At 42.6% G+C, this 23,133-nt stretch overlaps 1 protein-coding gene across 2 annotated transcripts in view; it reads right to left on the bottom strand.

Moving 5' to 3' along the window:
* The window catches only part of slc5a9 (solute carrier family 5 member 9), a 30,533-nt gene that overhangs the window by 2,876 nt on the left and 4,524 nt on the right, over positions 1-23,133 (bottom strand). For both annotated transcript variants that reach the window (XM_063500862.1, XM_065469477.1), the window contains exons 6-12: positions 22,197-22,277; positions 21,846-22,051; positions 18,578-18,713; positions 18,103-18,210; positions 16,771-16,921; positions 2,657-2,825; positions 1,271-1,486 (exon numbers count right to left, since the gene is read on the bottom strand). In XM_063500862.1, the coding sequence (XP_063356932.1) occupies positions 1,271-1,486; positions 2,657-2,825; positions 16,771-16,921; positions 18,103-18,210; positions 18,578-18,713; positions 21,846-22,051; positions 22,197-22,277 (1,067 nt within the window). The remainder of the gene's footprint in view (positions 1-1,270; positions 1,487-2,656; positions 2,826-16,770; positions 16,922-18,102; positions 18,211-18,577; positions 18,714-21,845; positions 22,052-22,196; positions 22,278-23,133) is intronic.

Genomic DNA, 23,133 nt, shown 5'->3' with positions numbered 1-23,133 from the left:
GATCATTTTCCTTACACCACTTAGTCGACTACTCCCCATCCTATATGCTCATGCTCACTACATATGAGCACTTTTTTTCTATGCTCTTTCTACATGAGTGCTTTCTATTTAACATTCACACACACTGGAGAGCAACTTAGGGTTGTCCAAGGATATTTGACCAGCTGCTTTGTGGATGTTGATGCCTTTTAACACAGTCCTCATCTGGTGCTGTTGAAGGACAAGTGTGTGTTGTCTACTTGGCTAAATGACCAGTCCTTCCCCTCCTCTGCTGGTGTCAAAACAGGGAAAGAACCTCTTCAAGACATCAAGCAGTGTAGTATCGTCATCATCTGGCAGCATTCTGATGGTCTTGTAGTCTGTCAGTACCTTAAAGCTCTTCGACATACCGCCGGGATTGTCATTTTCTATGGTTTGCTTTGCTTCCCTGATGCTTCTCTGGAGTTTCGCCTGTGCTGTAGGTTTGTCTGTCCTCTGTCCTGAAGGCTGCATGCCTTTTTTTAAGTAGAGCCCTAAAATTACTGTTCAACCATGGCTTTTCAATGAGGAAATAGATTTATTGTTCTTTTTGTTGTATTGTTTTCAGTGCAAAACTCTATGTATCCCAAAACCGAACAGACACAGTTTTCCACATAACTCTCACCTGCAAACAGTTCCCAGTTCCTTTTATCAAAACAGTCTTGCAGCACTGAGGTGGTTTCTTCTCCGTCCACACCTGCACTGTTTTGACTGCAGTTCTTTCAATGCGCACCCACAGTGTGCACCCACATTGGGATCAGAATGAGAGGGATATGATCTGATAGTCCGAGGTGCGCAGGTGGATGTGCCTTATATGCTGTCAGTATATATGTATAGACATGATCAAGTATTTTTTTCAGGTCTGTGTGTTTAAAGTAACCCATGACGATTCCAGTGATGAACAGCCTTAAATGTATTAGTTTGAGAATGGAAAAAAAAATCTTGCAACTTCAATTTCTGTAGATTAAGAATCCTCAAGGGTTCAATAGTCCATACTGATGAAAGCAAGATTATCTGTTTTGGTGACCCCTAAAGGAAGCAGTCAAAAGAAGGTTGAAATCCACATAATCAAAATGAATTGCTTAACTGCAACTTGGTTACACTTTCCCTTTGCATTTCTTTCTTTCGTTTGTTTTGCAACAGGAATCATATGTTATATGAACCCTGGATATTGTTCAGTAGACACCTTCTGATTACCACTCCAGAGATCAGAATATAAATAAAATGGAATAATATATGGAATTTTTCTTACATGTTCTTTAGGTATTGGGGCAGTGGCCAGGCTTACAGCAACAATGATGAGGCATGTGAGAGCCAACAGGATGAGAGCAAAGTACAAGTAGTGGACATCAGCTAGGACTGCAGGCCGGCGATCAGGCTGACCACAGGAAGGAGGTAAATAGGAGAACTCCAGAACCATTCGGATCAGTCCTATCACTAGTCCAGCCATCAGACCCCAGAATGCACCCTGAGACAGAGGACATACACAATGCGTTAGATGCTGAATAATTTGGAACTGGCAAAGAAAAAAAACAAAAACAAGTTATTAAGGCTTCCGCTTGTTTTTAAAATTGTGTTTATCTTTCTATTATTTTCTGTTAAATTCTCTGTCAAAGTGATTTCATACTGCTTTAGAAATGTTGAAGCTTTGAGAAGCCCAGACAGTGACTGGTAGTGTTCTATTGTGTATTTTTCTATCCAGTATGCTTTCACTGTATTGGCAGTATTTTTGAGATCATTGTCATGCTGAAAAATGAAGCTGCTGTTAATCAGATACTTTCAAAAATATCGAACACCACTGGCTGAAATACAACTCCCAGCCATGGCCCAAACCTTGGTATCATCATAACAGCGTCAGGAAACTTCAACAGTGACTGCACTAAAAAAAGAAAGAGCTCTAAATTAAATTAATAGGAGACAGGACATATCTCTATATATCAACTTGCAAGAATCTCAAGACTAGGGAATGGCACGCGCACACACACACACACACACACACACACACACACACACACACACACACACACACACACACACACTTATCCCATTCATATTATATATAATTATGTATTTAGCCTTTTCCATTCTTTGTGAAAATTGATTGCTGTGGTGATTTTGGAAAAGGATAGAAATGGCTGAGGCAAACACATACTTTAATAAGAGGATTGAACGTATAAGGGTAACAGCGTAACATATAAGTATGGAAGAATTTGCACACAAATAGACTACATCTTATCCAAAAGGTGCAATCAGAAAGAGACTGCAAGGTGGTTGTAGGAAACAAACTAGGCAGCATTGGAGAGTAGTCTGTAGGATGGATTTGCACATGAAAGCCATCCTACACGTCCTCTTCCAATTGCAAGATTAGGATAGATAAGATTAGAAAATGAGTATATCAAAGGTTTAGCAGTTTGGAGACAAAGCTAGAGTTGAGATATGTAGAGTTGGAATAGTGGATATGTTGGATAAAGGATGCTGAATATTGAGCTGCCAGGCAGGAGGAAAAGAGGAAGACTTCAGAGGACATTTGTGGATGTAGTGAAGGTGTCAGTTGGTTTAACATAAGAGGATGCAAGAGATAGAATGACACAGAGACCAATACAATTGAATTGGACTGAATCTAAAGAGGCAGACATACCTGCTCGTTGGCTCGTGGCCAAAAGATAGCCATTAGGAATACAGCAGTAATGGGAGGTGCTAAAAAGCTGGTCACTGACTGAATATAGTCAAACAGCTGTCCACTATTGGCTGTCTGGACAACAGGAATCCACAGCAGACTAAGACACACCAAGACAAGGATGAACACCCTGAAAACACACACATTATTGTTATTATTAACCATCTATCCATTTATTCTCTACTTCTCATCCTTATCAGGGTCACGGAGGGCTTGAGCCTATCCCAGCTACTATAGGACGAGCAGCGTGGTATGCCAGTCTGGCACAGGGCTAACACAGAGAGACAAATTTGACTTCCATTCACACCAATGGGCAACTTAAAATTTTCAATTAACCTAGCCCCACCAACAGTGTTGGGGAGTAACGGAATACATGTACCGCCGTTACGTATTTAGAATACAAAATATGAGTAACTGTATTCCGTTACAGTTACCGTTTAAAAAGGTGGTATTCAGAATACAGTTACTTTGTTGAAATAAATGGATTACACGGCGGTACTTTCCTGTTTCATATTGTCGCGGGTCAGGACTGTTTGGGTTTGTTTGACAGCTACGCTCTGTTGTTCCAGGCGGCAGCGTTACGGTTGCCATGGTTACAGGGTGCCGCGCTCTCTCTCGCTGCGTGTTTCCTGGGTGAGAGAGCGCTTTTTTGTTGTTGTTGTTGTGCTAAGCTAAAAGGCAGAATGCTACAGGCATGGCCCTAAAGAATGTTGCCTCATGGGCAGTGTAGTCCGTGCTGCAGCGAGAATGGACTACCAAGGGAAGTGAGAGGTAAGTGACGGAAGTGACGGACAAGGTAAGCGACTCATGTTGTAACTGACGTCAGACGCCGGAGATTTTGGCGGAAAATTAAGCAAATGGTAGTTTAGATTTGTACAAATTCCTTTAAGCTTCAGTATTACCAAATACACTTATCATTTGTCTTATAACTAACAATATTTGTCTTAATAATCTCCAACACCCTGGAGAACAACGGGGAGAGTTTAGAGGCTCTCCAAGATTACATTGATCAGTGCTTTCAGGATCTCGTGATGAAGAAGGCCCAGAGTGCATCTTCCCCGGCCAAATCTGAGACGCCATCGTCGAAAAGACTTCGCCCGGCAGATTCCCCCGGCACAACATCGCCAGCCGGCAAAGATATTGCCGACATACTGGAGTCAATCGACAAGCGATTGTCCAGCTTCGACGCAAGGCTGTCCTTGGTGGAGATTCTTCACCGGGAATTTAAATGCTTGCGAGAATCCCTGGAGTTCAGCCAGCAGCAGGTGGAAACGCTCGCTGCTGAAAATGCCACGCTAAGGGAGTCGGTGAAATGTCTCACAGAAAATGTTACCCAGCTCAATAGAGAAAATAAAAAAATAAAAGAAACAGTTATTGATCTACAAGCTCGTAGCATGCGTGATAACCTGGTATTTTCTGGTATTCCAGAAGCCGCTGGAGAGGACGCGGAGGCCACGGTAAAAAGCTTCATCAAAAACCACCTGAAGCTGCCGGAGGACACGGTGAAGAACATCGTCTTCGATAGGGTGCATCGCCTCGGCCCCATTCGGGCTACGGCCGGGAGACCACGTCCTATCGTGGCCAAATTCGGCCACTTCAAACAAAAGGAACATGTGAAAAGCCGCGGCAGGGAATTAAAAGGAACGGACTTCAGCGTGAACGACCAGTTCCCCAAAGAGATCCTGGAACGACGCAGGGTCCTCTTCCCAATCCGACGCGGCTTCATCCAGAAGGGCTCCCGCGCTGTCATCGCTGTGGACCGGCTGTACGTGGACGGACAGCTCCACCGCGACCCCGACATCACTCCGTGGCTGTATTAACTTCACACCAGATAAGAATCCGCTACACCCTTTCCCCATCCACTCACACTAACTTGCATTAACATCTGTTTAACTTACCAGTATCAAATCGCATCTTAGGTGTGATATCATAGCAGTATTAACACCATCACTCTCCGTCAATGGTTTGATTAGAATGTTTCCGGTTTTTCTTTTTTTTTTTTTTTTTTTTTTTTTTTTTTTTTCTCTCTTCTTGTTTTTTCTTCTCTCCTTTTCCCCTCTTGTTTTTATGCTGCTCACCCTTGTCCTTGGTTTCTTTCTTTTTTCTTTCTTTCACTGCTTCGATCACCTGCTTCCACACTCATCCACAAACAACATCCTTTATTTCGACACATACGCACAGCACGATCACGCACAGTCATGCGCTCAACGGCAGCACATTTACATCACTCAGACAGCGCACACAGTTGTATAGGATACACACATTTAACCCAAGCGTACTCATCTTAGTAAATATGCAAACACATAGTCAGACTCAGGGAGCATCTCGCCACACACTTTTTCTCTCTCTCCCTCTCTTTATTTATGAACAAGTGATGTATTCTCTCCACCTGTCTAAGCGACACACACAGCATACACCCCTAGTTATACACAGACATCTATGGGTGCACTGAGATTCGTTACATGGAATGTAAATGGAGCTGGCTCCAGAGAAAAGAGGTTAAAAATATTTAACCAACTCAAAAAACTACAGGCAGATGTTGTCCTTTTACAAGAGACCCACAGACCTCTTAGAGGTTCGAATGAACTTAAAACACCTGAGTTTCCTAATGTGTTCTCAGCTTGTTATAATTCTAGACAAAGGGGAGTAGCAATTTTAATACATAAAAATATTAATTTCACAGTACTCGATACAGTTATAAATCCAGAGGGCAGATTCTTAATCATTAAACTATCTATACTTGATAAAAAGCTATGTATTGTAAGTGTATATGGTCCAAATGTTGATGATCCCTCATTCTTTCACAGTTTTTTCAGTGCACTCTCTGAACACTTAGATGGCACACTTGTTCTTGGAGGCGACCTCAACCTTGGACTAAATGAAGAAATGGATAGGCTCAATACAGCAGGAACTCAGCGTAATTGGCAGTCCACAAATATAATCAAACAGTATATGAGCGACTTTGGTCTTTGCGATGCATGGCGCTCCCTTCACCCCACCAGTAAGGAATATACTTTTTTCTCACATGTTCATCACTCCTACTCTCGTCTGGATTATTTTTTGGTCAGCAGCTCACTGCTGAGTGACATTTCAGACACTGAGATTCACCCTATAGCTGTCAGCGATCATGCTCCTGTATCTTTAACACTAATGCACAAGAATAATACTACGCCAAGTAAAAACTGGAGATTTAATACATCACTGCTTAAAGATGAAGACTTTATTAAATATTTTAAAAAAGAGTGGACTTCATATTTAGACTTTAATGACACTCCCGGAACATCAGCTTCTGTTTTATGGGAAGCAGGGAAAGCCGTGATGAGAGGTAAAATAATTTCTTTCTCATCACATAAAAAGAAAAAAGAAAACAAAAATATTCAGGAATTAGAAAAAACCATCAAATCACTAGAAGAAGCCTACGCGTCCCACCAAGATCAGGAAACATTGAACAAAATACGCAAAACAAAACTAGAATTAAATGAGATAATTGATAAAAAAACAAAATTCTTAGTACAAAGACTACGCTTACAAAATTATGAACATAGTAATAAATCCGGTCAATTTCTAGCAAACCAGCTAAAAATAAATAAAGAAAAAACAACTATATGTGCTGTTCAAGATTCATCTGGGAACACAATATATGAACCGAAACAAATAAACAACATTTTCAGGGATTTCTATAAAACGTTGTATTCACCACAAATAAACCCATCTAAAAAGGAAATTGATCAGTTTTTAGACAACATAACTCTCCCAAAATTATTAGACACTCAAGCAATGGCACTGGATTCGCCACTGACGCCAGGTGAACTCCAGGAAGCCCTGATAAATATGCCCAATAATAAGGCTCCAGGTCCAGACGGCTTTCCTGCAGAATTCTACAAAGAATTCTGGACGATTCTAGCACCAGTTTTTTACAGAACGTTGTTGGAAATCAAAGAAAATGGCAGACTTCCACCAAATATGAATTCTGCAAACATTAATCTCCTGCTAAAACCAGGCAAAGACCCTGTATATCCCTCAAGCTATCGTCCAATATCCCTTATAAATGTAGACCTTAAAATAATTTGCAAAGCTCTCTCAAAGAGACTAGAGAAAATAACCCCCCTCTTAATTCATCCTGACCAAACTGGTTTCATAAAAGGTAGGCACTCATCAACAAATACACGTAGATTACTTAATTTGATAGACTACTCATACAGTAAAAACCTTGAAACTACAATATTTTCTCTAGATGCAGAAAAAGCGTTTGACAGAGTTAACTGGAAATTTCTATTTGCAACTTTACACAAATTTGGTTTTGGATCTTCTTTCATCAACTGGTTAAAAATATTATATAATTCCCCAACAGCTTGTGTCAGAACAAATGACCAGACATCCTCCAGCTTCTGTCTCCTGAGGGGCACCAGGCAGGGATGCCCACTCTCCCCTTCACTGTTTGCAATTTTTATCGAACCACTAGCAGCAGCAATTAGACAGAATTCAGTAATTAAGGGCATAAAATGCAAGAACGTGGAACATAAAATCAGCCTTTATGCGGATGATGTGTTACTCTTTCTCCAAAATTCACAAACCAATATCTCTGGGGTGATTGAACTGATAAACTCTTTTGCAAGAATATCAGATTACTCAATTAACTGGTCAAAATCTACAGTCCTTCCGATTAATTGCTCCTTCCATAATTCCTCTTCTACTCCACTGCAATCGGGAAATATAAAATATTTAGGTATTAATGTTTCTCCCAAGCTTGCAGATCTAACTAAATTAAACCATATCCCACTTTTAAAGAAAGTAGAAGGTGATCTGGCTAGGTGGAAATGTCTACCCATATCACTCATGGGAAGGGTTGCCGCTATAAAAATGATGGTATTACCAAAAATAAATTATTTATTCTCAATGATCCCAACTAAACCGCCGCAAGATTGGTTCAGATCTCTAGATTCATATATGTCCAAATTCCTTTGGAAAAATAAGCCCCCACGTATAAGCTTAAAAACACTACAAAAGACCAAGGATAAAGGAGGATTAGAACTACCTAACTTTCAGCACTACTTCTTGGCCAACAGGCTTCAGTTTATCTCAGGATGGCAAAAACATACCCTCTTAGATGAACCTTGGCTAGATGTAGAACAAGCACTTTGCAATAATCTAGAGATTTCAGATCTACCGTTTATCAGCTCAAACATCCAACGACATGAATGCTTCAAAAGCGTCAACATCAGCTCCTCTCTGACAGCGTGGTGGGAGTTTCTGAAGTTGACAGAGTCTCCATTAATCCCATGCAAACGTACACCTATCTGGAACAACCCTGACATATTACAAAACAATAATATGATAAACTTTTCAGATTGGAGTAGTAAAGGAATCAAATATTTAGAACATATACTAGAAGGAACAGAATTTATTTCATTTGACAGACTAGTTACACAATATGGGATCAACAAGAAAAGATTTTTAGAATATCAACAAATTAAATCCATAGTAAAAAAGAGATTTAAACCGGGTCAAGTTGAACTACAAACACCACCAAGTGTGGTTCAATTTCTTACTCTTAAAACCCCCAAATTACTATCCAAAATATACAGAATGCTTTCTAAAACAGATGAATCAATATCACTTCCTATTGCAAAATGGGAAGCGGATTTATCAGTTAACTTAGACCAAAACTTCTGGTCTCAGATTTGCTTAAAAACCTTTCATTTAATTAGAAATCCCAGTCTTCAATTAATTCAATACAAAATACTACATAGAGTGCACTATACAGGTCATCGGATGTTCAAGATGGGCTTTACGTCTACCAACAACTGCTCACACTGCCAAACCAATTCACCGGACAATTATATCCACGCTCTTTGGTTCTGTCCACCAGTTCAGAAGTTTTGGCGTGAGATATGTGAAGACTTATCAAAGTGTCTGAAATGTAACATTCCAACTTCTCCTTTAGTATGTTTGTTGGGCAGCTTAGATAATGTCACTACGGAAAAGAATATAGCCCATATGGTTTTCACTGCCCTATGCATAGCCAAGAAAACAGTCCTCATGAACTGGAAAAATAAAAATAATCTTAATTCTAACCAATATAGAAATTATCTATTAGATTACATTAGTCTTGATACAGCCTCTGCCACCACATCAGATCAATTGCTCTGGGCTCCTTTGATCAGCTCCATCACCTAGTGGGGGTGGGGGGCCATAGTTTGGTCCCACCTTCACTGTTGTGATTGGTGTGGGGGTAGGGACAGGCTTAGGGCGTCGGGGGGTTCCCCAGGAGCATCTTCCTTGGGGGGCTCAACCCGGGGTAGCGGTCATGGCCAATTAGGGGCTCTGTTGGCTCTTAGGTGACGGTTTCCTCGTGGCTGCGTGCAGCGGGGCTAGGGGAGGGTCTGTGCTGACGGACGTGGGTTACTGACCTGGTAGCCTGGCTGCCCCTGGGTGGGTCCGGGATGGGCGTGAGGTTCTGGGGGCGCTCCGTCTCTGGGCTGGGGCCCTGGCCGGGCCTCAGGGGCTTGGGTCCTGGTTGGTGTGTTGCCGAGGTTGTGGGCGGGTGGGTGTATGGGGGCCCGGCCCTGGCGCGGGGTGCCGCCGGTGCATCGAGCCACCTGGGGGGCTCTTCAACTGGTGGGGGAGGTTGTCACATCTTGCAGGAGCTTTCCTCTCTTCAGGAACTCTCTCTGCAGGAGGGGGAGATACAGGAGTGGTGGAGGAAGATCTCAGCCTGGGCGTCTATTGTCTTGTGTAGTCTGGAAGATGAGTGGATGATGGGGTGGGTGCAGTTTTCTCTGTGGTGGGGTCAGGTGAATTGTCCCGGGCTCTGTGGGGCCGGGGGGCGCTGCTGCACTGGGCCCCGGTCCGGATGGGCCTGGGCCCCCTTTCCCTGGCGGGTTGCACAGCATGGGGGTGCCTACTGGGGTCAGCGGGGGAGCTGGCCCAAGGGAGGGGTCACTTGCCCCTCCCTTCCTTCCCTCCCCATCTCCAGCGGCCTCCCTCTTCCTGCTCCACCACAATCACCCACACATGCAGGGCCTTGGGGTAGGGGTGTGTCACCAGGGTGCAGAGGAGACATCCCCCCCCTCTGTCCCCTTCTGGCTGCCTCTGCCTCAATTTTATCCCACAACTTAGACATTCACATTACTCACACTCTCATTACACATACATATAGGATCTTGGAGGTGGGCACGCTACACGGATTCCAAACTACCATCAGGGTGTACACCTCACCCCTGGCGTCGTTGCCCACCTCTCAATTTTAAATACATGTAGACATTGAGGGCTAGCAGGAGGGGCTATATGCTTACCTGCTGCTCTGGCAGGTGGCTCCATGCCCTCCTGGGTTTTAAATGCACCTTAGAACACACATACATCAACAGTACATATGAGCGGGTGGAGGGAGGTTTGGAGTCTTCCTACACCCCCGTTCTCTGCGGCCTGCTGGAGCAGGGGGGCTAGGAGGAGGAGTTGGCCGTCCGACTGGGGTCTGGTGTATGGGGCCTCCCTGCTGCTGCGGAGTCGGGGCGGTCTGCTTCTCCCCACCGCAGGGAAAAGGGTTACACCACCTGAGTCTGGGTGCAGTTTCCCCCTCCAGGGGCAAGGGTACCTAGACTCGGGGCTTAGAGTACGCTTGGGGAGTGTGATTGTGTGTACAGCGTCTCTCTATGTCTGTCTCCACGTTGGGTGAGTGTTGAGCAATTGTATATGAGAGCATGAGGGTGGGAATAGATGTTTGTATCTGTGTGTGCCTGTTTGTCTGTGTCTATATGTCAGGTTGGGTATCAGACGCCACCTCTCTGAGGACATCTCAGGCCCTCCAAGGTTTGGAGGCCCATCTCCCCCCACCACTTCCCCTGCCGGTGGCGGACGCCCTCAGACATCGGTGCGTTGGTGGTTCTCTGTCTCCGGGGGTGGGCGCCCAGGTACCCACCGGCTCACTCCTTGGCGGCTGCTTATTGGGGCCTGGAGCCTGGGGCTCGCTCGGGCCACCTTGGGGATGGGGTGCCCTCGGCCTCACGGCCCGGGGCTCGGCCACTCAGGCACAGCTGGCTGCCGGCGGAGCTCACGGGCACGTCACTGCAACCCCCCCTGGCTTCTGCTCCGCGGCTGCTGAGTGACCCCTCATCTGGGACTCTCCTCAGCTCTTTCTGGGATAGTGGCGCGGCTGCCCCTCTGTTGGTCTTCCTTGGTCTCTTGTGTTCTGGGGGCCTCTGGATGTCTGGAGTCTTGATCTCCTCCATACCTGCTTCATGCCCTGGAGGTCGGGGCAGTGGCCCCCCACACCCTCTAGCAGATCATTACATGAAGGAACCTTTTAAAAACAAGCGCGTTCATGCTCACAGGTGTACACACGGGTGATCACACACACAAATTACACCCTTTTTGGCTCCTACCTCAAAGCACACTGTGCGCTGTCGATCTCACGTGCTGCACAATAATGTTTAATATTTAGTATTTACTGTCATATTCTCATATATCATTGTGATCTTGTTTATTACTCTCGTTTTCTTCTGCTTGCTTTCTTTTTTCTTTCTCAACAGGTGATCCAGGTGATCGATATATGTATTTTTTGTCTGCTTATTCTGTTGGTTTTTGTTTTTTGCCCTTTTTCCCCGTCCCTCTTCTCAGGTTTTTTTCTTTCCCTCTTTCTTTCTCCACATTCTCTCCTCCAGTCAAGTCTGTCCCGTATTCAGCAAGTGAAAATAAAATAAACAATAAAAAGTTGAATCAAATGGACCATTACGGCAAGGCTGGGATGGTCCATTTGGTAAAGTAAATCCGTTGGGCATCTTTCTTCGCCTTTAGACAATAATTCTGATGGCAAAAGAACCAAACGGGACAGGTTTAAAAAAAAAAAAAAAAAAAAAAAAAAAAAAAAAAAAAGAGAATGGACTACCATACACGTTATGTGTCTGTGAGCGAGGGAGGGAGAGAAAGGAAAAGTCCGAGCTGTCACGGAGCAAAAACGGGAGCTGGAAGCATGTAAATATAATAATAACCACTGCAGCCAAGAAGAGTGCCTGACGAGCCCATTTGTAAGTAAGCTATTAAGACTCAACTGTACACTGTGTTCGTGTTTTCCTCCGGAAAAAATAAGTTCAGTTGGAGCAGCCTTTCAACGCTTCTCTCTGTCTCTGGCAAGCAAAGTTGACCCAGCAACAAAGTAAAGCTAGTTTTCAGCTACGAGCCCGACACGAACCCGACGTATTAGCCAGATGTCCCTTTACTGCGGTTCGGAGCCGCGGACCTTCAGTAACAGTAATAAATCACAGCAATAGTACATTCACGTAGTTGTAAACAGCATGATAATATATTAAGTAATCCAAAGTATTCAGAATACGTTACTCTCATTGAGTAACGTAACGGAATACGTTACAGAATACATTTTGGGGCATGTATTCGGTAGTCTGTAATGGAATACATTTTAAAAGTAACCTTCCCAACACTGCCCACCAATGACTGTAGAAAAGATGGAAGATATAGATAAGATAGTCAAGATTTCCTGTTTGTAGGAGCTGCCATGCTGCAATTTTGGAGCCAGAGTCGGTGCAGTACACTTTTTTACATAGTCTGGCTCCTTTAGCTCTGCTGATAATACTGTGACTGACGGTTCATTAAATTAACAGAAAATACAACCACATCACTATAATTAACAAGACACATCTTAACACCTTATAGTTCTATACAACATCTAACACCACTCTGTAATTCCTTTTGTTAATTCGTTGTTAGTTAATTAGCGATGCTACGCACCTGTGTTACTTTTGGAGTCTATATGTTTAAATGATTCCACACTCCTTAGTTTTCTTTTTTTAATCCTATTTTAGTCCGACTCCACAGGGGCCCAGGAGTTACTGTTAATAGCACAATTATCTAGAAATTAAATGTTGTCCTTTGAAATTTTAACATTAGACTGACGATGATATAAAAATGAAGATTTAAACAGTTTCAGATCCATTGCATACTCAGAGCACTCTACAGCGGTAACATGAAAACTTAACTTAAACTCCTTAAAGATGAGTGAGGAGATGGGAACTGGAGAGGTCTCAGGGTCACCAGCTGATACAGTTGCCAAAGGTACAACTAGCGGTTTTGCAACATCTGAGGAAATGTCATCTCTGGTGTGGTACATGGGTTTGTTGCTTCCAGTCAGGGGTCTTTAACCTCATAATCAGGTTCACATGCCTTCTTTTTGACCACCTAAGGTCCTGAGAAACGAGCCTTCTCGCCAGGGACTAGGACACCGCTGCTAGGACACCACTGTCTTATCATACCGATGTTACATTGAGGCCTGGGCAGATGATAGGGCCTGCAACTAAAAGGGCTGTGTGCAAGTGCTCTCTAAACTTTGAAACATAATCCAGAACATCAGTTTTGATTATGCCCCCAGACTGTGTCCAAAAACAAGTTCGGCTGGACTAAAACGGGAGTGATTCCTGTATGGCAAACACAACCATTGGCACTTCCTCATCCCAGTATTTACTTGTGTTTAAGCAGTATTTCTGTAACTTTGATCCAAGGGTTTGGTGCCACTGCTCCAGAGCTCCTTGATACTGAGGATAATAAGCATTAGCCGCTATATGTTTGATTCCTAAGCTCCAAAAGGTAGTAAAAAACTTTGTTAAGGTATTAATGACCAGAGGTGCGGAGATCCTCCTGAGTGGAACAGCTTCTGGGAAACGTGTAGCAGCACACTTTAACATTAGCAGAAATTGATGTCCAGTTTTTGTCTTTAGGCAATGGGCCCACACAGTCCACGATCACACATTCAAATGGTTCACTCACAGCTGGGATCAGGTGAAGAAGAGCAGAAAAAACAGTTTTTCGGTCTTCATACCTGTTGAAGTGGGCGGTGTCTTGGTGATTGCACCACTTCCCTGAATGCACTCACGTAATAAACTCACCCAAAATAAATACCATGCTTACTAAACAAAAGATCACAACCAGATGCCATCAACAAGAACGTTACCCCAACATGCAAACTTCCCCAGATCCTACCTTATCCACATTTTACCTGTCTATGTCTATGTGCAGGATTACGTAAAAAATAATAATAAAGTAAAACAAAAAAGCAACATGATTGGAATACCACATTTAATACTCTCTAGGTCATTTTGAAAATCTGGTGATGCCGTTTGGTCTTTCAGGCACTGGTGAATGATGTTCACAGAGATTTTCTGAATATTTTCGTCTATCTTGATAACATACTAATATTCTCCAAATTCCTTCAGGAGCATCAAGTCCACATTCGTGCAGTCCTCCAACGTCTCTTGGAAAACAGGTTATATGTCAAGGCTGAGAAATGTGGATTTTACTAAACATCTGTTTCATTCCTCAGATACATTCTGGCAGGGGGGCAGATGAAGACTGACCCAGCAAAGGTTCAATCAGTTAAGGAGTGGCCAAAACCTACCTAACATGAATATCTTCAACAGTTTCTCGGCTTTTCCAACTTCTATCGCCACTTCATCTGCAACTATAGTCAGGTAGCAGCTCCTCTTACACAGCTCATATCCACAGAAGTCCCGTTCACCTGGTGCCCTGAGGCCGAGGCCGCCTTCACCAAATTAAAGTATCTGTTTACATCAGCACCAGTCCTAATTCACCTAGACACTAAACCATTCATAGTTGAGGTTGACACCTCTGAGATTGCAACTATACTTCCGCCCACCTGTAAGATTGGTTACATTACCTGGGATGTGGAGGAGGCCATTGGCCAAGCTCTTGTATCAGAGCCAGATCCAAGCTCGAGACCAGCTAATCATCATTACACTGGGTGATTCTGGACTGTATCCACACCACCTGGTTTTCCTGTCCTGGAGAGGTAGGACCACTTCATTAGTTAAAAGACATTTCTGGTGGGAGACTTTAGATAAGGATGTCCGGGATTATTCGACCAAATGAACCATCTTTGCACGGAACAAAAATAAAACTCAACATCCTTCAGTTCTGCTTCAACCAATCGTCCACTCCCAATCAGCCTTGATTCCACATTGCTTTAGGTTTTGTTAGTGGCCTGCCTGTTTCCTCCAGGAAGTTGACCATTTTGACTGTTGTTGACAGGTTCTCCAAATCCGAGCACTTCATTGCCCTTAAAAAACTTCCCACAGCATCCGAGACGGCTAACATCCTGGTGGATCATGTGTTTAGCCTGTACGGCATCCTGACCGAGATCGTGTCAGACAGAGGACCACAGTTCACCTCCCAGGTTTGGAAAACATTCTGTTCAGCCCTTGGAGCCAAACCCAGTCTTGGCTCTGGTTAATACTACTGTCATGGTCCAGGTGAGTCGTCTGGATTTTTCCATGGTGTCCCTGTGTTTCCTCCTCTGGGCAGAGCCCTGGTGAGTACATCTACTACTTGCACCTGTTGGAGATCCAGGCTAATCTAAGGCAGTATTTAAGACCAGCGCCGACATCTGTTCTTTGCCAGTTCGTAGACTAACCACATGTTAGTAACAGGACGCCTTTGTCTCTAGTGCTTAGTTCTTTGTAAACTTACCTTGTTCTCTTGTGCCCTCAATAGCCTCTTGGATCACCTCTTTCATTGCCTACAGTAGGCATACGTCCCTGGATGCTGGTCACCTTCTCTTGGACTCCACTCGCAGCCTCTCATGCACAGACTCACTATTCACCACCTGTCTGCTCTCCTACATTCATAGCTCTGCATCTCTGGGTCATTCAGGTTGGACTCACTCCGCTCCACTTTATTGGACACTCACCCGGCCAACACTACCTCCCCCACTGCCACTGCCACTGCCACTCCACTTGTGAAGTAAGCCATAGACTCCATCGGTTTCACCATCCCCTATGTCCAGATTCCACACCAGACATTCATTCCCTGTGCCTTAGTTTTACACTCTGTCGCTCAATAAAGTTTGTGAGAACATCTTACTATTGCTTCCTGTATTTGAATCTGTTTGTAGGTCCACATACCAATTCTGGACTCTGGGCTCCTCAACCCTATGTAATAGGGGTGCAACGATACTCATATCGATATTGAACCGTTCGATACAGTGCTTTCGGTTCGGTACGCATGTGTATCGAACAATACAAAATTTAAAAAATTTTTTATCAACTTTTCTTCTGACGATGCTGTCTGTGTTGAGAGCTCAGTGGATCTGCGTTCGACTACTCCGCCTAGGCTGCACTGTCGAGTGCAGATCCACTGAGCACAGCGCAAGCTAGCAAGACAGAAGCTAAGCTCCTTGCAACATGGCAAATTGAACCTCCCCCACCCTAATTCAGATCTGGCCTTTGGAACTATTTTGGTCTTCATGTGAAGTATGACCCTGAAGGTAAGCGCGTCATGGACAAAAGTAAAACAGTATGTCGGATGTGCCGCAATGCTCAATTACATGGGTGGGAACAACTCATTAACGTGTTGACGGCGTCCAGCCCCACGCACGGGGCGATCCGCGGTAGCTCGTTAACGGAGATTTGCCGTGTTGTGGCGTTAACGTCATTTCAGATTAACGCTGACAGCACTAGTGGGAACACAATGAATATGACTGCACATTTACTCCGACATCATCCTAGTGCAAAGACAAGTGGAAGCAGACAAAAACAACAAGCACGCATGCTACAAACTTTACCCGAGTCATTTAGACAGCCGTTAGCACATGATTCTCCTTATGGGGACCTGATATGTTTAATATGCTGCTGAGAATATAGCCCAGAAGAAGCGTATAGTATAGCTTTTATTTTGGAAAGAGCCATTTCTCTGCAATAAACTCTCTTAAATTTAACATTAAATTAACATTAAATTTAAAAACTGTACTTTTGAGTTAAAATATATATTTATAATTTGAATAAATGACAAATTAAAAAAGCATGAACATTTTTTTGTATCGAAAAAATATCGAAATACCGTGATACCAAAGTGTCAAACTGAACCGAACCGTGAATTTTGTGTATCGTTGCACCCCTACTATGTAACTATCTTTTTATTTATTTATTTATTTTTATTTAATTTGCTCAATTGAAAACTGTATTTGGGGGTAAGTATAGGTTTAGTATTAATGTTGTAGAACATCTGAGTTTTGTATTGGTTTTCCAAAGCATATTAGGTATTCTTGTCAATCTTACCTTCCAACTATCATAAGTTCCAACTCAGAAGCTTTAGGCCTGGCTTTGTGGTAGAGGTCCAGTGTAAACAGAGTAGAGCTGCTATTAAAAATGGAAGTCAGGGATGACATAAGAGCAGCTAACATCACTGCCAGCATCAGACCACGAAGTCCTGTGAAGAAGAAAAAAATGATGGCACATCATTTTATAAAATCTGCTTATTGTCAGTTGTTGCCATGGAAAAAGAACATAGATTTTTATAAACTCTTAATGCATGTGTTTATCTCTGAGAACATCAAGGCAATACAGATAAAAAACGCAAAAGATCTGTTCTGGATGATCTCAGTAAAGAGCCATCAGCCGTATCGTCCTGTAAACCTTGACTGCAAATCTGTAAAAGACTGTCTGCTACTGACAGGGTGAGGAAACTGTCTTCCTGTTGTGCCATCTTCTTGAGATGTGGCCTGTCTCTGACATCGCCCGTTATATGAAACTTGGCCTTCAATTTAGAGATGGTTCTGGGGGCTCATTCCAAATAATGAAGAGCATGCACGTGACTGCTGATGTGATTTGGTGCTATTTAAAAAAGAATTGAAATAAATTGAATTGAACTTGGTTCTATGGAAGACCAGCTCCAGGTTGGTACGGTCCCTATTGAGATTAGTCAAATGTGGCATGCTTGGAGGAAGCACCAACTGAGTGCTGTAGCAGGGTCCCTGCTTACAGTTGCTTTAATTAGGCACCAGTCGCACACCTGATTGTCAGCATCTTGGGTACCAGAAGCTCAAAAGAAGAGTCAATAGCAGAATAAGCTGTTTAGTATTGACAGAGAAGATTGGGTTTGATTCTACTGCTCAATCCATAAATACATTCTCCCTACAATTGTGGCACCATTTAAGGGGAAATAAACACAATTTCAACAGTTTAAGATTTCTTGCCAAGAGGCATTGTTAAAACACAGATATAACTGAGCAAACAAAAATGCTCTTACTTCTTGTGCCATACATAGATAGATAGGTGTGTGTGTGTGTGTGTGTGTGTGTATGTGTGTACGGGTTCGTACTATCCTGGTGGGGACCAAAATCTGACTTTTACTATCCTGGTGGGGACTTTCTGCACCGTGGGGACCAAAATCCAGGTCCCCTCGGGGTTGAAAGCAATTTTCACACTCAAAATGCGGTTTTACTGTCAGGGTTACAATTAGGTTATGGTTAGGTTTAGGGTAAGGGTTAGGGTTAGGCATTCATTTTTAATGGTTAGGGTTAGGGTAAGGGGCTAGGGAAAGCATTATGTCAATGGGATGTCCCCACGAAGATAGCAAACCAGACATGTGTGTGTGTGTGTGTGTCTTACCCACAGGCATTAGCTCTATTACTAGTTTAGGGTAAGCAATGTTAGAGCAACCAACTGAAGCACCACACACACTTTGACAGATATCTGGATCCACACAACCAACCTCATCTACAAATAAAGAAGAAAACAAAGAAGGAGGGGCTGAAAAAATAACAATTTAGTTTGAATTAAATGAGACAAAACACCACAAATGTGTTACCTACAACTCCACACTTCATTAACATGAATTGAAAGTGTCAACAAAAGTAAAAACGTGATAATTTTTCCAACGTAAAGTTTAGTGGAGACCTGGTGTCATAGTGTATAGGTTTGTTGAAAAAGGAGTTGCAAACAATCTCTTTAAAACAATAATAACAATAATAAGAGATGCATAATCTGTTATATCATATTATATTATATTATATTAGTATGCATATAGAACAATATTAAAAAACATTTCACATAATATTCCCACTTTGAGAGGTATACTACTGACTTGGGAATAGTGCTTGACTTATCATTCCTGGCATCACAACGAAGAACATAGGGAGCAGTTTGAGATAGCCACCCAACACGCTGCCTGCTTTAGCATGAGACAAAGATTTGGCTGACAGAGACCTTTGGACTATAACCTGAAGAAAAAATACACACCAGCATAAACATATAATCATTTTTATCCATCATTGCATTACACATTTTGTACTTTTGTAATGATCAACTTTACATTTGCAAACCTTCTGTATTATTTATACACAATAAGTAAGACAAATATAAGTAATAGTAATAAATACTGTATTAAAATATGCAACTTGTTTTTTGATATACTATAGAAACCGAGTGTGTGTGCACACAGATTCTAGTTTTAATGATAATAGCAGAGAGTTAACCACTGATTACACTTCTACGGTCAGTGCATGCAAACCTCACAAATGCATCAGGTCTCATAAAGCTGGTAACATTAGCAAGCTGTTGAAATTTTAGTGAAAGTCTATCACATTCAGAAGGAGAAATGTGATTTTCAGCTGCCTAGCTTGTGGGTTATCTGTCATTGCCCAGTTATATAAGGCTAGTAGCAGAGAACACAGACATGATTATACGAATCAGTTCTCATTTTTATGAATGTTAGTTAATGATTAAGAGTAACTATTGGCAAGCCTGCCTTTACAGGTGTATGCATCCCTGTATCTTAACTGTAGTTGATCCGAAGGGCCAGCTCTGTTCTAGGATGCCCTCTGGACCCAGTGGAGGTGGTGAGTGACAGGAGAATGGTGGCTAAGCTGTCATCCCTGCTGGACAACATCTCCCACCCCATGCATGAGACTGTGACAGCACTGAGCAGCTCCTTCAGTGGGAGACTGCGGCACCCACGGTGTGGGACGGAGAGATTTCGCAGGTCTTTCCTCCCCACTGCTGTCAGACTCCACAACAAAGACTTTAACTGATCAACACACACATCCACAAATGTGCAATAACACAAATGTGCAATAATCTTTCTGGCACCGTTGTATTTTTCACTCTGTTGTATATAGCATTTGTATTCTATTTTTATCCTATTGTATATTTTATTCTATTTTATTCTACTGTATATAGTATTCTATTTTTATTCTATTCTGTACAGTTGTGTACTGTATTTATTCTTATTTTATTTTATTCTAATTGTCCTTCATAACTTTTGCACTGTCCACTTCCTGCTGTGACAAAACAAATTTCCCACGTGTGGGACTAATAAAGGTCATCTTATCTTATCTTAGTTCAGATAATGTACTTTTGTATATTCTTGTTGCGTTTCTTTTTCGTTATAGCATTTTCTGAAATGTTGCTGGTTTCTGGTTTGTGAAGTGTCAACACTGTCTCAAAAATGACATTACCATACAGTTAAACACTGTTAATTGTATTGACCAATAATTCTTGTCATAGTCTTTGTCAATGATCTTTTTTTTCTGACATAAACAAAATGATAACTGAACAAAAACTAATGCACAATGACACTTGACACTGTCATCAACAAATAAAATTGAGATGAAGATGTACTGGAGAGATTCTCATCTCTCCGATCAGAAATAATTACGTTTTGTAGAAAAGCAGGATAGGTTTGGAAGTGATGCAATGAGAAGTAATCTCCTTGTGCAAAACAGCGTTATGCAGTAAGAATATTACTGTGCGAATGATCAATAGAACTCAAAAAACTTATAACAAATAACTTTTTGAGTCTAAAAAATATGTTTGAATTCACATAAGTAATGCAATTCACTGAAATTTTTAATTTTAAAAAAGGGAGGGGATGTTTCATAGTTAGTGTTGTAACACAGGGACAAAATGAGTGTCCTCCTCTCTCTCTCATTGTCTACATCAGCTCTTCAAAGTACTCCTTCTTCCTCAAAAAACTCTGTTCACTTGTTTCCATCTCTATCCTTAATTAATGTAACCTTTTACATGTCTGCTCCAGCTCAATTTCTTTGCCTACCAAACTGAAACAAGTCCTTTCCTTCTTCCTTAGTATCCCACCTCACATACAACTCCTTATAAGCATTTCTCTGTGCGGTATGCCAAATTTCCCAGTACTCATGTCTACTTTCTTTATCTGTCTATCCAACTTTTTCTTTGGTAACTTCTTCCTTTGAATACTTTGCTTTACTTCCTCATTCCACCACCAAGTCTCCTTGTACTCTTTCCTCTGTCCCTGCCTACACCCCACTCAGTAAATAAACCCCTCAAAAGTTGTTAAAACATAACCAGATGATGCTCGCCTCCAGCTAGTTTTTCCTAACCGAAAACTTTGGAAGACGAGTGAAGTACAGGCAAAGATTTCCTCACAAACCAGCCTGAATCTATACTCAGAGCAAGTCTTTTCTTTGCACCACTTTTGAGCACTTTGCAATTATTTTCTTCTCTAATGTGTGCCTTTCTCTTATTTTTTTTTATAGATTTCTCTTCTTTTGTATATATCCCTCTGGATTATATATATATTTCTGCTGTTTGCTATTTATTCCTCCTGTGTACTATTTATATTCTATTGTGGCGCAGTTGGTGTGGAGCACCCACAATTTTCTTGTACATGTACAATGACAATAAAGGGCTAGTCTATTCTATTCTATAGTCCCTGTATTTATAGTTTCTACTCTCACCTCCACATCTGTGACTCATGCTGCCTCTTCCACTTCACCTCTTTCTTTTGGGCAACATCAGCACAGTTTCCACTGGCACCCTGTTGGCGGTCATTGTTAACCTGGGCCACAACCAATCCAGCATAGAAATTTCATTATATATGATCTGCATGATTTATTTGGCCAAGGTTTTATGCCTGATGCCCTTCTTGATCCAACTGTTCCCATTTATCTGAGCTTGGGACTGGCATTAAGAGTACACTGACTTGTTAGAAATTAAAACTGTTAAAACTGAGGTTGCCCTAAATATCTTAGCAGCATATCTCTAACTAGAGATATGCTGCTCTAGAGACCCTGGATGGCATTACCTTGGCTATAGCAGGTAATACTCATTTTTGACCAAATATGCAAATGCTGCCTTTTGTCATTTACATTCAAACTTGAGAAGGAAGAATGTCATAAAGAGTTCAAGGTGTGTTTTGAGGAATTAAAAATTCAACTCAATTGCATTATTTATTTGTATTGGGACATATTTTTTCGACTCACAAAGACGAATGTTATCAGTTTTTGAGACCGCCACCTCCAGGATCATTCCCACAGCAGTTTGGCGCCATAATAACGTTACTGCACCATGCTGAATTTTAGTGTAGATCAAATCACCTGATCTGTGCACCAGACCCATGTAGCCAGTACAGTGAGCCCAAACAGTAGACCTGGCCAGGGTAAATCCCCTGTTACAGGGTCTCTGAACATGTGGAAAGCATCACTACGGGGTAAGTGGCAGGTGGTGTTGGGAACAGTCACATTGGGAATACTTGACATGTAACGATCCACAAGGCCCTCATACCAGCCCACCTTGGAGAATGCTGGAAAATGTACAATGACATTTACAATTTTATAACTTCACTTATTAACTAATAAATATAATGACATGACACCTTCAGTGAGGATAATTGGATGTTGAGAAACAGTTTTTTGGATTGATAGTTGAAAAATTTCAGTGTACCATACCTATGAACATTAAGGCAAAAGCTCCCCCAACCATGATCAAAGTCTGGAGAGCATCAGTGTAGATCACAGCTGCCAAACCACCTACATAAATACAGATTTTTATATTATTGTCAGATTGTCTGTGTTAGGGTAATAGGGTTATTTAGACAGTTTTCAACAGAAATAATTTAACAAATTCTTGCCCCATGCCCCTCGCATTTTTTAAATGCACTTTAGAACAACACGCAGCAACACTACACATGAGCAGGCAGAGAGAGGTATGGGGTCTTCACACTCCCGTTCTCTCTTCGCCATCGGGGCAGGGGGCTGGGAGGAGGAGTTGGCCGTCTGGTTGGGGTCTGGGATGCTGGGCCTCCCTGCTGCTGCAGGACTGTCCCCACCCCAGGGAAAAGGGTAACTTCTCCTGGGTCTCAGGGCGGATTGCCCCTCTTGGGGCGAAGGTACCTGAACCTGGGGTATAGAGTATGTTTGGGGAGTGTCAGTGTGTGTACAGTGTCCATTTTTGTTTGTCTCCACGCCTGCGGGATCGTCACTGCAGCCCCCTGTGGCTTCTGCACCGTGGCTGCTGGGTGACCCCACGTCTGCTTTTCCCATGCGCCGGGGTCAGCAAACTACTGGACTGGTTAGGCACAGCTCATTTTTTCACAACACTGAATTTGACCAAGGGCTACTGGCAGATTGCCTTGTCTGCAGAGTCCAGGAAAAAATAGGCACTTTGCAGCGCCTCATGGACCGAGTACTGCAACCGCACACTTTGTATACTGATGCCTATCTGGAACACAGATAGGCGTACAGTTATAGTAACACCTGGGCGGAGCATATTCAGTGGTTGCGGTCCTGGATTTCCTGAGGCAGGTGAAGCACATAGCCAACACAAAGAAGTGTGCGGCTAGATGGAGGGAGGTACAGTATCTGGGGTACCACTTGGGACGTGAGA

This window comes from Pelmatolapia mariae, linkage group LG17 (genome assembly GCF_036321145.2).
Source record: "Pelmatolapia mariae isolate MD_Pm_ZW linkage group LG17, Pm_UMD_F_2, whole genome shotgun sequence".
Lineage (NCBI taxonomy): Eukaryota > Metazoa > Chordata > Actinopteri > Cichliformes > Cichlidae > Pelmatolapia > Pelmatolapia mariae.
This window is presented reverse-complemented; position numbering and strand designations above follow the sequence as displayed.